Here is a 12,185-nt window from a genome sequence, read left to right on the forward strand (position 1 = left end):
ACTGGAAAAGCGTAAAAGAGATCGTGAAGCCACCAGTTATTGGTCCAGTTTTTTCACTCCCATCCTCCCATACATCCTTCCTTTTCTTGGCCCCCTATTAATAATTATTCTAGCTCTCATCTTAGGACCCTGCATCATACGCAAAATTGTCCAGCTTGTAAGAAAACAAACGGATGCCATTTTTTCCTCGTTCGTGCAAATCCAGTATCAGCGACTCGCCACCTCTGACGCCCCCCACTCCAAGATGACAGCCAACCCTCCGCGACCTCAACGCCACCGGTCAACCCGCCGACTGCGAGGCCCTTCTCATTCACCTGAACATCGCTCTCGCCTCGAGTTCCAGCTTCTCTGAACCCCTGAACTTTAAACCCCTGAACTTTAAACCCCTCACCTTCGCCCAGCCTGCTGCAGCGAAGCCATTGTCAAGCGCCCGGGCACCACACCAACACTGAGCTCCAGCCTCGCTGAGCCACCATCAACCCCTTTTCCCCTTCCCTTACCTCCCCCTTCCCTCACCCTTAGCGGCCTCTCCGGTAAAGCCTCTTCCTCTAATTAGAAAAGAAAGGGGAATTGCGGGGACTGAGCTTGTGCCTCGACTTACCAGGCCTGGGCCAGGGGACCTGATCACCCCCTGGGGAGGGTAGTAGGTACGGGCGTGAGTGCCCTCTGCAGCCCCCCCCGAGCCTGAGGAGCGAGGTCAAGGCAGCTCCCTTTTCCTCACCCAAAATGCCACTGGCAGGGGAGGCTTGCCGGAGGAAACCGCCTTTCTCCCAACTGCCCTTTCCCCACTTCCTTATCTTACCCACATACTCCCTTGTGCCAAGGCCACTCCTGCCACCGCCAGTGCGCATGCACCGTGGCCAAAACAACCCCCGCCCGTTGCAGCGGCTCCTGCGTCCTCTCAGAACCAATCCTAGCCCCTCTTCCTTCAATATTGCCATTTTAGGCTACTTCACCTCCTTTCCAGCCCTGCCCTTCTTACCAACCTATATAACCTGTAATCACCCCTGAATAAATCTCTTTGGCGCATACTCCTACTGGATGAAGAGTGTTTTTTGTCCTTATCGCCGCCCTCCACACCTTGCACGCCTCTCGCCGAGGACCTTGGCCACGTCCTCCGCCTCGCCCTCGCCTCCGGGAAAGAGCCCCCGCCGCCGGTACCCTTTAAGCAGCCCCGAGAGCTGAGGGCTCGGCTACCGGCCACCACTCCCCCTAGAAGCAGTAACCCCGACCGCAGTGTGAAAGGCCGGGCTGCTGGTGAGCACTGAAATGGGTTTCCTTGGCTGAACGCACTACACAATTATGAGTGGTTTTATGTCACACGACGTAGCAGGTCGTCCACAGGGGGCTACGCGGAAGCTGGTTAGTTCAATGAATTAATGTAAAAACACACAAATGAATGATCGATGCTGGATTTGTATGAAGAGATGAGTGTAGTAGGACAAGAAGCCCACTAAAGCCAACAGGAATAGATCAGCTAAGAAACTGGTTGCATTCCCAGGCCAGTGGCTCGTGTGCGGCTTTTAGGGCCACCTGCCCAGGCACCAGGTGGAAGCCCGACTCAGTGCTCAGTGTCCACCCGTGGCCCACTGGCCCCTTTCCTGCCCTTTTCCCAGGTGTTTCCCCAGGTGTCCAGGGCAGGTGTGGAAAGAGAGGTGACCACTCACTCAGTCCTTTGCACCACGGGGAAGGATCCCATCCGGACGTAGGAACTCTGGGCTCCATTCTCTCTCCTTCCCAAGATTTCCTTCACGCTGAACAAATCCATCAGGTCGAAACCTGTCCAAAGAGAAGGGCTAGAAGTGAGTCTGGACAGGGAGGCTCGTGGGAGACAAAGTGAAAACACATCCGCTGTTTGCAGAGGCAGCCAGCCCACCCTGCCCCCGGGAGAATGGATGTGGGATGTAAGTGGACGGAGGCAACTGTTCAAGCACATATTCAGGGAGAAAAGAGAAACAACAGAGCGAGAAGGCATGCAGCCTCCATCTCAAGTCCAGGAGAAAGGTGCAGGAGAAATGCAGCCTGAGGGCTTTCCCAAGGGAGTGAGCAGCCCCAGCGGGCCAGGGTCAGGGTTGAGAGTAGGGGCACTGGAAGGCCTCGGGGTCGGGGCGCCGTGGCCGGGAGCCTCGCGTTCAAGAGGCCGGGAGTGTTGCCGTTTGCTCCCAGAGCTCAGTTCTGCAGGGAAATCAGCAGCTTAGGGCTTTCACTCCTGCAGCCACATTTTTGCAATTCTTTTGGGTTTAGTTTGGATTACGGTTTGGTGACTGTAAGTTTCATGATTTTAAAGAGATAAATATGAGAAATATGAGAAAGAAGAGAACTATCTTCACGTTAATGCATTAACCTGCGGCGTTCTGTTTGGTTTCAACTCTAGGAGAGAGCTTTGTGTGCAGTGGCAACAGAAGGTCACCGTATTGTCACGGGAAGGTCATGAGCTTTGGGTTCAGGTGATGGGGGTAGAGAAGGGGGGTCAGGGGTGAGGAGTTGAGCCCACCTCCGCCGCATAATACTGTGACCCTGGGAAAGTTACACTGTCCTCGTGAGCCTCAGGCCCTTGATCTAAAAGGAGGGCGATGGCACCAGGACACGAACAGGGCAGGTCTGTGATTGTTAAATATTCCCCGCTGCCACCAGCACATCCTCCCCTATGGCCCCCCACAGATGGGACTAGCCTGGGGGGCGGATTGAGCCCAGCAGAGAGGTTCTGAGGGCTGTGCCCATACTGGAGCCGCCATAGGCTGACCCGAAACCGCGTCCCTCGGGAGATGGGAAAAGCTCTCTGCAAATTTAAAGGGCATGGCCCAAGCCTCCTCAACCCTGCACCCCCAGGGCTTAAACAACCCTTGGTCCAGGGGCTCCCAGCCCCGACACCATAGGAGGATTCCCTCATGGTCGCCAACATTCTAAGGCGCTGTGATGAAAAGGGAGAAATGAATTGTTGAGTTCCCTTTATAATGATGGGAGCATCTTCTGCCTCGAAATTCTGTCCAAAGATGTCATTTATTCATTCAACACATAATTTTGAGAGCCTAGTCAGTGCCAAACACCGTGTCAGAAATGCCAGGGAGCTTGAGTATTAAAGGCAGGCAGCTCTGGGCTGCATTCCCTAACCACAGTGTCCTTGCTGTGTGGCCTGGGGCAGGTCACCTGACCCCTCTGAGCACCAGTTTCCTCCTCTTTAAAAAAGAGATTATTTTAGCATGTGCCTCTTAGGATAGTTAAAACACTTAAATGAGGTGAAGTAAAGGTCTGAATACAGTGCCTGACATAAAGGAAATGACTAGAAAATCGTTTTATATTATGTCTTTCCCATTTTAATGATGTGCTCCCAGTAAATTTTGTTCAAAGAGATCATGTATTCATTCAGTACACATTCTCTAAGAGCATGCTCTGTGCCAAGCCCTGTGTGAGCACCAGGGATGCAGCAGGAAGGAAGACAACGGCTCACAGCACAGGGGCTTATATTCTGGTGGGGAGACCAAAAAATCAACAAATGTCCAGTACGATTTCAGGGAATGATGAGTGCTATTGGGAATAAGTAAGCAAGGCTGGGGCTTCATGAGGACTGGGCTGGAGGGACAGGGAAGGCTCTCTGGGGAAGGGGGGTGCTGGTGCAGAATCCTGACCCCATCCCGGAGCAGAGCCAGTAACGGCCCGGGAAGGGGGTCCATGCAGAGCGAGGCTCTCCTGCAATAGAAGCCCTGAGTGGCTTTTCAGACTGAACCCTTCCTGGCCCCTCAGCATTCCAAAACTGTCTGTTGCTTGGAAAATGACTGGGAGTTGTCATGATGACATTTCTCAATGGCATTGCACATACCAGCTAATAAATGGAATCCATGATGTAAGTTTACATGATTTTGGTCTTTAAGACAAAAAACTTTCACCTAGAAGCTCCACCATGGATAAAAAAAGCACACCTTCAAATCTTTTTAACGCACACAGAGGCACTGATTCAGGCTCTGGAGACCTTGGGTCTCCCCAGGGAGTGGCTCATGCTCCCCTCCATGGGGTCCGCCGTGCACTGTGGGTCAGGCAGGGCTCAGAGCAGCACAGCCAGCTTCAGCTTCCCTGGGCTGACAGGGAAGGACAAGGGGACAGGGCCCCAGGTGGCCGAGCTTGCCATCCCACCCCAACCCCAGGCCAACAGCACCAAGGTGTCAAATGGAACACACGTGCCCTCTCCCCCTGGAAGGCACTGTGCAGAGGGAAAAGCACGCAGGACTCCGGCCCAGATACTCAGGCGTCAAGTCCCGGCTCCACTGCTTAGGAGCTGTGTGACTTTGAGCATAAGACTTAACCTCTCTGAGCTTGTTTCCTCCACATTTCTTTAATCTTGGGACAATAATAGCATAGGGTAGCTAGAGAGTGAGGGTTCCAGAAATATCAGGGTTCATATTCTTGCTCCCAAACTTTCCTTCCTGCTTACTCTAGAGAAAGTTAATTCAACCACTCTGAGCTTCTGTCTCTTTATCTCCAGATGAGGACAGTGGTAATGATAAATCCCCAACTAATTGGGTGTGGACAGGTGAAATGGCACCGAAAGGGCCTGCCTGCCTGGCAGAAGCATAGCCAAACACATCCTAGTTGTAATAATAAGCACTAGTATCTTAAAAGATTGTCTTGAGTTTTAAATGAGAAAATGTGCGAGAGCAGCCTGGAACCCCGTACATACTCACTAAATGTAGAATGCTTTAAAAAGACCCCTCACTCGGAACGAGCGGGTAATCACTGTCCTATCCCGTAATAAGCTCTGCACAGACACCTGGGGACGGAGATTGAGTGGGAGGATCTGACACTGACTCATCGTGTGGCCTTGGCTGAGTCACTCTCCCCCTCTGGACGTCAGTTCCCTCATCTGTAAAATGAGCGAGGGGTGGAATGTGATTATCTTCATGCTTTTAGCATCTATTGAGATCTACTTATCACATTTTCCCCAATTTTCACTGTGGCTGGACAATATATTTTTCAACCTGTGTTTCTTGTTCAACAGTGAATTAAATGCCCAATTTTTATGCAGTAAATAACCCCTCATTTCAGAACCCCGGGAGACATGGCTTCTGAGTCTTCCTGACTGCTAAGAAAAACACCACATTGGGTTGGCTTCAACAACGGGAATTTCTGGGCTCACGATTTTGAGGTTAAAGGGCCCAGATCAAGGTGTCAGCAAGGTGATGCTTTTCCCCTGAAGTCTGTAACTTTCTGGTGCTGCCGGCGACAGTCCTTGGGGTCCCTTGGGGTCCCTTAGGGTCCCTTGTCTCGCGTCCCTGCCTCACGTTCCTGCTCAAGTCCTCTCCTTCCTCTTCCGGGTTTCATCAACTTCTGGTTTCCAGCTCCTCCCATGGCTTTTTCTCACTCTGACTTCTGGTTACTCTCTTTATAAAGTAAAGAGAGTTGGGCCACATCTTAACTAAAAGTAGCATCTTCAGGGGATCTCGTTTGCAGTGGGGTCAGCCCTGCAGGTGTGCGGAGTCCGATTCACATGTCCATCTGGGGGTCCCAGTGGCTACAGCTCAGGAGCCAGGGGCCCAGCCAGGAGCCACTCCTGGGACTGCTGGGGTCCACTTTAGGGGGCTTTTCTGACAATCCAGAGAGCTGCATGTGAGCCGGGGTGCCCCGTACCCAGAAGGGGGTCTGGGGAGCACCGACAGCGGGAGGGGCTGGTGGCCGGAACAGAGTGGGGTCCACAAGACCCGACACCCCGCCATCCTAGGGCTCAATGGAACTGCCACCCAGAGGTAACGGCCGTGAGCCTGTTTGGGATGAGATTTTGTTCCAGTAAAGGCTCCAGGTGCCGGTTTTCCTGGACTGGGCTTTGGCGCTGTCCTGGTGGCCTCGTAGGGTTGCCCTGCTGGGGGACTCAGTGTGTCCCTGAAGGCAGAGCTACTCTCAACCACTGTCGGGGGTCCTCTGGGCCCTTCCATCTCTTAGGAGCTCCATACCCTGCCTGCAGGCAAAATGCCAGGATGGCTTCCCGACACGAGGTGGTGGGCAGTGGGGGTGGGAGCTGCTGCTCAGTGAGAGCTGGGAGAAGAAGCGGGGTGGGGGGCACAGAGGGATGGGAGTGGGCTCAGCCAGAGGTGCCTGGGTTCACCCCCCTGCTCTGGGACTGTCAGCTCCCTGCCTGGGGCACTGACTCCAAACCCCTAAGCTCAGCTCCTCGTCTGCACAGAGGGGCTAAAGGCCACTTCACTGCACTGCCTGAGGGTCCCGGGGATGTCCGCGCCTGGACGGCTCGTGCTGGTGGAGGCTCTTACTCAGAGACCCTCACAGGGGTCCTCAGCCAGCCCGTCTGGGCTGCTCACGAGGGAGGAGGGAGAACTGAGCAGACACGTGCCCAAAGCCCACCCTGGGAGAAGTCGGGGAGCAGAACCCCAGCAGGGCCTGCTCTTCCATCACACCTTCACCAGCCCTCACAAGACAACGCCACCGTAGCAATAAAAAATAAAAGTTTAAGAAACAGCAAACATAAGCCATGCTTTCTGGAGACACTTGTATTGCTTTCAGTGAATACCAGCAAAGAGTTAAACACACACACAAAACTCTGAACAACAAGCAATTAACTAGGAGGCAGCACAGGGCCCCGAGAGAGAAGATGAACTGCCTGAAATAAATAAGAGCTGGGAAGGAGAATGAAAAATGTTCCAGAGGTAAATGGACCGTGATGCAAAGAATCACGAGATAAAGAAGCAATTGTTTCATGCAGAAATTACAAGGGCGCGCCCCGCTGAAGCCGCAGAAGCAGCCACGCCACGTGGCATCTAGCAGGACTGGGAGCAACTGCTCCGGGCCAGGCTCCTCCGTGGGCTTCTCTCCCGGTCCTCCATCTGCCCTGGAGGGGCTCCGTCTGACTGCCCCGGGCAGGGTCGGTGTCTCTAGGTCCCTAATGGGTCTGGAGAGGTGCACACAGCTTCTCCGCGTCTGGGCCTCCTGTACCTGATGGTGGGCTCTTTGAGGGAGGGCACCAGACCTGGCTCATTTTCCCATCCCTAAAAAAAGTCCCGTGCTTTTGATGTCATTCTTGTTTGAGGCACGGTTGAGGGAAGGAGGGGGGAAGGAACGCAATACACATCCATCAAGTGGGCTCCTATTATTCAATGCTGAGTTGAGTGCTCAGATCCCAATGATGAATAGACAAGAACCCTAGCCCCCAAGTTCAGAGTCTAAAGGGGAACTGGCTCAGGAACAAGGCACGTCAGTATCCTGGGTGAACGAGGAGGAGGGTGAAGTCTGAGGTTTTATATGAGCCTGCGGAATATTTTCCATGCCCAACTGGGGGCAGTCAGGGAGGGCTTCCCAGTGGAGGCGAGGCATGGCCTGGCCTGACCTGCATTTGAAAGAATGAATAGAATCTGAGTAGGCAGAGGAGGAAAAAAGAGCAGATGAGGTAGCTGGAGCTGCACAGGACCTTGGGCCCAATGGGCCAGGTTCCTTGGCAGACTCTTGGCTATTTGGGGGGCAGAGGCTCACTGACAGGGAGAAGTGGGCTGGGAATGAGATGAGCCGGGGCAGATAAGGCTGGACGCTGGTGGCCACATGGGGAGTTCTGATTTCTCCCTGAAGGCAATGGGGAGACTTGGGCAGGTGTTAAAGCAGGGAAGATACACTGTCCGTTGTCAGTTTTAAAAGAGCACGCTGACAGGGTTATGGCAGATCAGGGGAGCAGGAGGGCTGGGAGAAATGGTTGGATTAGAGAGAGCTGTTAAGCGGGTACTGTGGGCATGACTTGGGTGGGGGCCCTGGGGTGGGGGGAGGCAGGAATCCAGCCTGTTTGGGACTGAGCTAAAGACCTGCACCCTGCCTAACCCTTTCCTCAAACAGTAACTAGCGAGCATCCCAAGAAGGCAGGATAACACTTCTGGTTGCTAGAATTCACCGAATATTTGGCTATTAGAACTGACAGACCCTCAGAGCTATTTTGTCAGATGTACCATTGTACAGATGGGGAAACTGAGGCTCAGAGCACTCAGGAGTTGGACCTGAGACCACATAGCCAGTGAGCAGCAGAACCTGTTTGAGATGGACGCCTCCAATCTCCCAGGTTCCAGCCTAGAGAAGCCTTAAAAATTGCCAGAGTCTTTTAAGGAAACCTGGAGGTGAGGCCTTCGGGAACTGCATTTCTTCCAGAATTTAAAGTGCTCTTATTACCCAAATGCATGTAAATTAGCAGGTCTGAGACACCACCTCCCAGTAACTCTCGTTTCAGCGCCCATGTGGCTGCTGGTTCTGGGCTCGTTCTAGTAAGAGCAGAGGGTAAAAAAGCAGGTGCTGTGCCCCCGGAGCTGTGCAAACAGGGTGTCTGCTCTGCACCTTCATGGATGCCCACCTGGCTTTGCCATTCATTTCCTGGGAGCTTGGGGCTCACGGAGGGAAGGGGAGGCTTCGGGGCACCCTGGCTGCCACATGGCAGCAGGATCCTGAAGTTTCCCGCTTCCATCCTGTCACCAGCCACACTTCAGTGGGGCCTCCCTCCTAGGCCACAGGCTGCAGAATTGGTACAATATGCTGCATATGTACACGCATGCATGTACACACAGACCACCTGAGTCTCCCCCAGCAAGAATCAGTTACTCACAAGCATGAAAAAATACTTGCTCCTCTTTAGTTTATAGCATGACAGGAAAGCTTTAGCCTTATTTTGACTTATAGATCACATGCAGATTCATTTGTTTATTTTCTTTCCTTCTTTCCTTCCTTCCTCCCTCCCTCCCTGCCTCCCTTCCTGCCTTCCCTACACCCATCCTTCTATCCACCCATTCATCCATCCTCCCATCATTTCTCCTCATTCATGTATTCATGCTTTCATTCTTACCTTCACTCATTTTATTCATATACTCATTCACTCAACAAATATTTCTCAAGAGCCTTCTAGAAGCCAGGCACTGTCCTGTGCCCTTAGGACCCATAGGTGAATGCCCAGGTATGGCCAAGTCCTGCTCCCAGACAGCTCAGCTGCTTGCTGGGGAGGTGGACAGGGGAGCCAGTAACCACAGCACCTCTAAATTGAGTTCTCGAGATTGAATCAAATGCTTACAAAGCAATGAATGCCCGTGGGCCCTAAAGCGATTTCACACAGGAGCTAAGAGCTGAACTGGGCTCTGAGGGTAAGTAGGAACTCAACAAGCGGACGAGGTGGAGACGGGCACCCCAAGTAGAGGCTGTCAGCCAGGGAGCTCGGGACATTGGGTGGGTAGTAAGCATTCCATAGGCTCAAGAATACGCTAGGACAGAAGAAGCAGGACATGCACCCAGGGCTAAGGAGCCGGATTCAGTCCTGAGAGCCAAGGAATCTGGGTTTCAGAAGACAGCTCTGGATGCTGGGGGAACAGGGTGGTGTCAGAGGGTGACCTACCAGTTACAGGGATGGGACAACATTCCAAACGCCAGACCACGGTGGGCTGGATCTATGAGGTGGTGGCAGGGGGAGAGCTGCTCTCTTCAGTTTGCTCTGCCGTCCACCAAGTGGGTGCAGCAGGAGCAAAGGGGCTGAGCCCCGCTGTTTGGAGGCCTGCCTGGGGGTGGCCATCTGGAAGAGTCTGAGTCAGCTTCACCACCTCTCCGTTGCACCACAGGCCTAGCTCCCCGGGGCAGAGAAACAGGCTAACTCTAAAGGCCTTAAGGGCAACTGAATAGGAAAAAGAATATTTTCCTCTTTCCTCCATGACATTGCTTCAAATGAGATCCTATCGCAATCGAGTTCCCTTTGCCCAATTCTTGAGACAAGGATGACTTTCTTCTTTTTGCTGAATCAATTACCTTGAAATACATATCCAGGCCGGCCCCTCCACATGGCCCAGCAGTCACAGGCACGGGGCGTGCACACTGACAGTCTGAACATGAATCTTGACGCCACCAGAAACTCGGGCAAGTTACTTAATCTCTCTGTACCTCAGTTTCCCCAACTGCAGAATGTAGGCTGGTGCCTAGCACATCTGCTGTGGAGCTTGAACAAGAAGATGCAGGCAGGCCACTCGGTACACAAGGGCTCAGTAAGAGATGATCACTGCTAATAGAGACAGGGGGATCGTTATTATTTTCCTGTATGGGCATAAGTATTGGATATTGAATTACCTGGAGCCACTGCTGTGAAGGGCTCACTGCCCACGGAGCCAAATACAGACAATGCAGCAAGGTGAGGATTTGCTGCAAAGAGGGACATCCCCAGGAGGTGTCCTGGGACGGAGCTGGGCAGGCAAATCAGGGCTTGAGAGAATAGATAATAGATCCTCCAAAGACAGCTCAGCTGGGGACTAGGGAGGCAAAAGGTGAGAGCATCAGAGTCAAGCTGCCTGGCATTTTTGCACCCTGGGAAAAGTGGCCCAGCTATAAATGTAAGTATTTCAAGGGAATTGAGTAAACAAGGTAAAGAAAATGAAAGTCATCTTTGCTCCTGAATTGGGTAAAGAAACCCTGATAGCAACACCTGCTGTAGTCCAGGCACCCACAGGGACAAAGAGTTTCAGAGCATTGTCTCCGCTGGGTTCCTCCAGAAGTGCCTGTCGTTTATCTGGGAGGGCTTGGGAGGTGAGCAGGGAAGGATGGCAGCCAACAGAGCAGGGCACTGAATAATGTGTGTCTGCAGCAGGATCCATCTGGAAAACTGGGAAATCAAGCAAAAGGCGTAGCTCAGAGTAATCTACCCAAAGAGCAACAGGGTCAGGCTGCTTCCTCCCCAGCTCCTGCAAGTCACGCATGGAGGGCTGCTCCTGGGGAGTGTCAAACCCTGGTGCACTTTGCCTACTATGCACACAGATGGAGCAGCCTCTGCCTTCCAGAAACATCCCGTGGGGGTGCAGGTGCTGGCATCTTTAAGTGGGGAGGGCACAATGGAATGGTGGGGCCCTGGGGGCATGGGCCGCCCTTGGCAAAAGCCCCAGTCCTGATCACACAGGGCTTACTGCCTCAGATGGAAACTTGAACTCCTCAGGCTAATGCAAGGGGTAAGAATTAGGACCAGGGGGACATGGGGTGGAGGGGAGGGGCACGACCCCAGTGGGTGTTAGTGAGGAGGGCAGGGCTGGCGTCTTGGAGGGGTTTCCATGTTGGGTATAAGGAGGACAAATGTCCCTGGAATTGTGCATGTAAAGGGGTCTCATCACCGCTCCCCCTTGTCCTCCTCAGGAGGCTGGAGACGCAGGCTCGCCATCCCCATCTCTCGCTGAGGCACTGCATCACGCATGGTTTTGCAAAACCCTGCGGTACTTATCCCTGCTGTGATCTGTGGTCCTGCGTCTCTTCGTTCTCTCATTCACTGACTGAGTCGTGTACTTATAACTCTGACTCACTCTCTCCTTCACCCCAAAACGCATACGTTTACTTACTGCTTTGCTCACATCACCCATCACTTGCTTACTCATTCAACAACCCCTTTACTGACTCATTATTCTAATGCATTATTTAGCAACTCCCGTAAGCCAGCCAGTGAATCCCAAATGGCTGCCCAGTCCTTCCCTGCTGCACAGCTCGCTGGGGAGAGCTGCCACCCACACAGGTCCAGTCATTCTGGCAGGACTTCCAGGAAAGGTGGGGATGTGCCCGGGTCAGTGACGCAGAATCACGCCCAGGCTCAGCAAACGGGACGCAGGGCAGGCGCGTGGGGGCCGCTGCTTCCCTCTTACCTGTGATTTCTTTGGTTCCGCCGTTGGTGTGCTTAAAGCGATCTCCTTCTACACGGACGCTAGGGCACAGAACATCTGTGAAAAGCAAGAGAAAACAGAGACGAATGAGCCAACAGGGCCCGCAGCCACCCTGAGAAATAACACAGCAAAGGGACCCCACCCCATCTTGCAACATGCGAGGTGTTACGAGCCTGCAGCAGATGCAGAGGCAGCTCCACACTTATGCATTTTTTCTTTTATTCAGGGCCTTGTTAAGAACCCACTCTGTGTCTCCCCGAGTGCCTCTTTGTTGCTCAGACGTGGCCCTCTCTATCTCTCTCTCTAGCTAGGCTAACTCGGCAGGTGAACTCACTGCCCTCCCCCCTACGTGGGACCGGACTCCCAGGGGTGTAAATCTCCCTGGCAATGCGGGACATGACTCCTGAGGATGAGCCTGGATGTGGCATCATGGGATTGAGAACATCTTCTTGACCAAAAGACAGAAGCAAAATGAAACAAAATAAAGTTTCAGTGGCTGAGAGATTTCAAATGGAGTCAAGAGGTCACTCTGGTGGACGTTCTTACACACTA

The 12,185-nt window shown here is 53.1% G+C and overlaps 1 protein-coding gene across 3 annotated transcripts in view; it reads right to left on the reverse strand.

The window, feature by feature from the left end:
* COL22A1 (collagen type XXII alpha 1 chain) overlaps window positions 1-12,185 on the reverse strand; it is a 299,863-nt gene that overhangs the window by 235,505 nt on the left and 52,173 nt on the right. For all 3 annotated transcript variants that reach the window (XM_037803432.1, XM_037803433.1, XM_037803431.1), the window contains exons 4-5: window positions 11,616-11,690; window positions 1,668-1,779 (exon numbers count right to left, since the gene is read on the reverse strand). In XM_037803432.1, the coding sequence (XP_037659360.1) occupies window positions 1,668-1,779; window positions 11,616-11,690 (187 nt within the window). The remainder of the gene's footprint in view (window positions 1-1,667; window positions 1,780-11,615; window positions 11,691-12,185) is intronic.

This window comes from Choloepus didactylus, chromosome 14 (genome assembly GCF_015220235.1).
Source record: "Choloepus didactylus isolate mChoDid1 chromosome 14, mChoDid1.pri, whole genome shotgun sequence".
NCBI classification, from domain to species: Eukaryota; Metazoa; Chordata; class Mammalia; order Pilosa; family Megalonychidae; genus Choloepus; species Choloepus didactylus.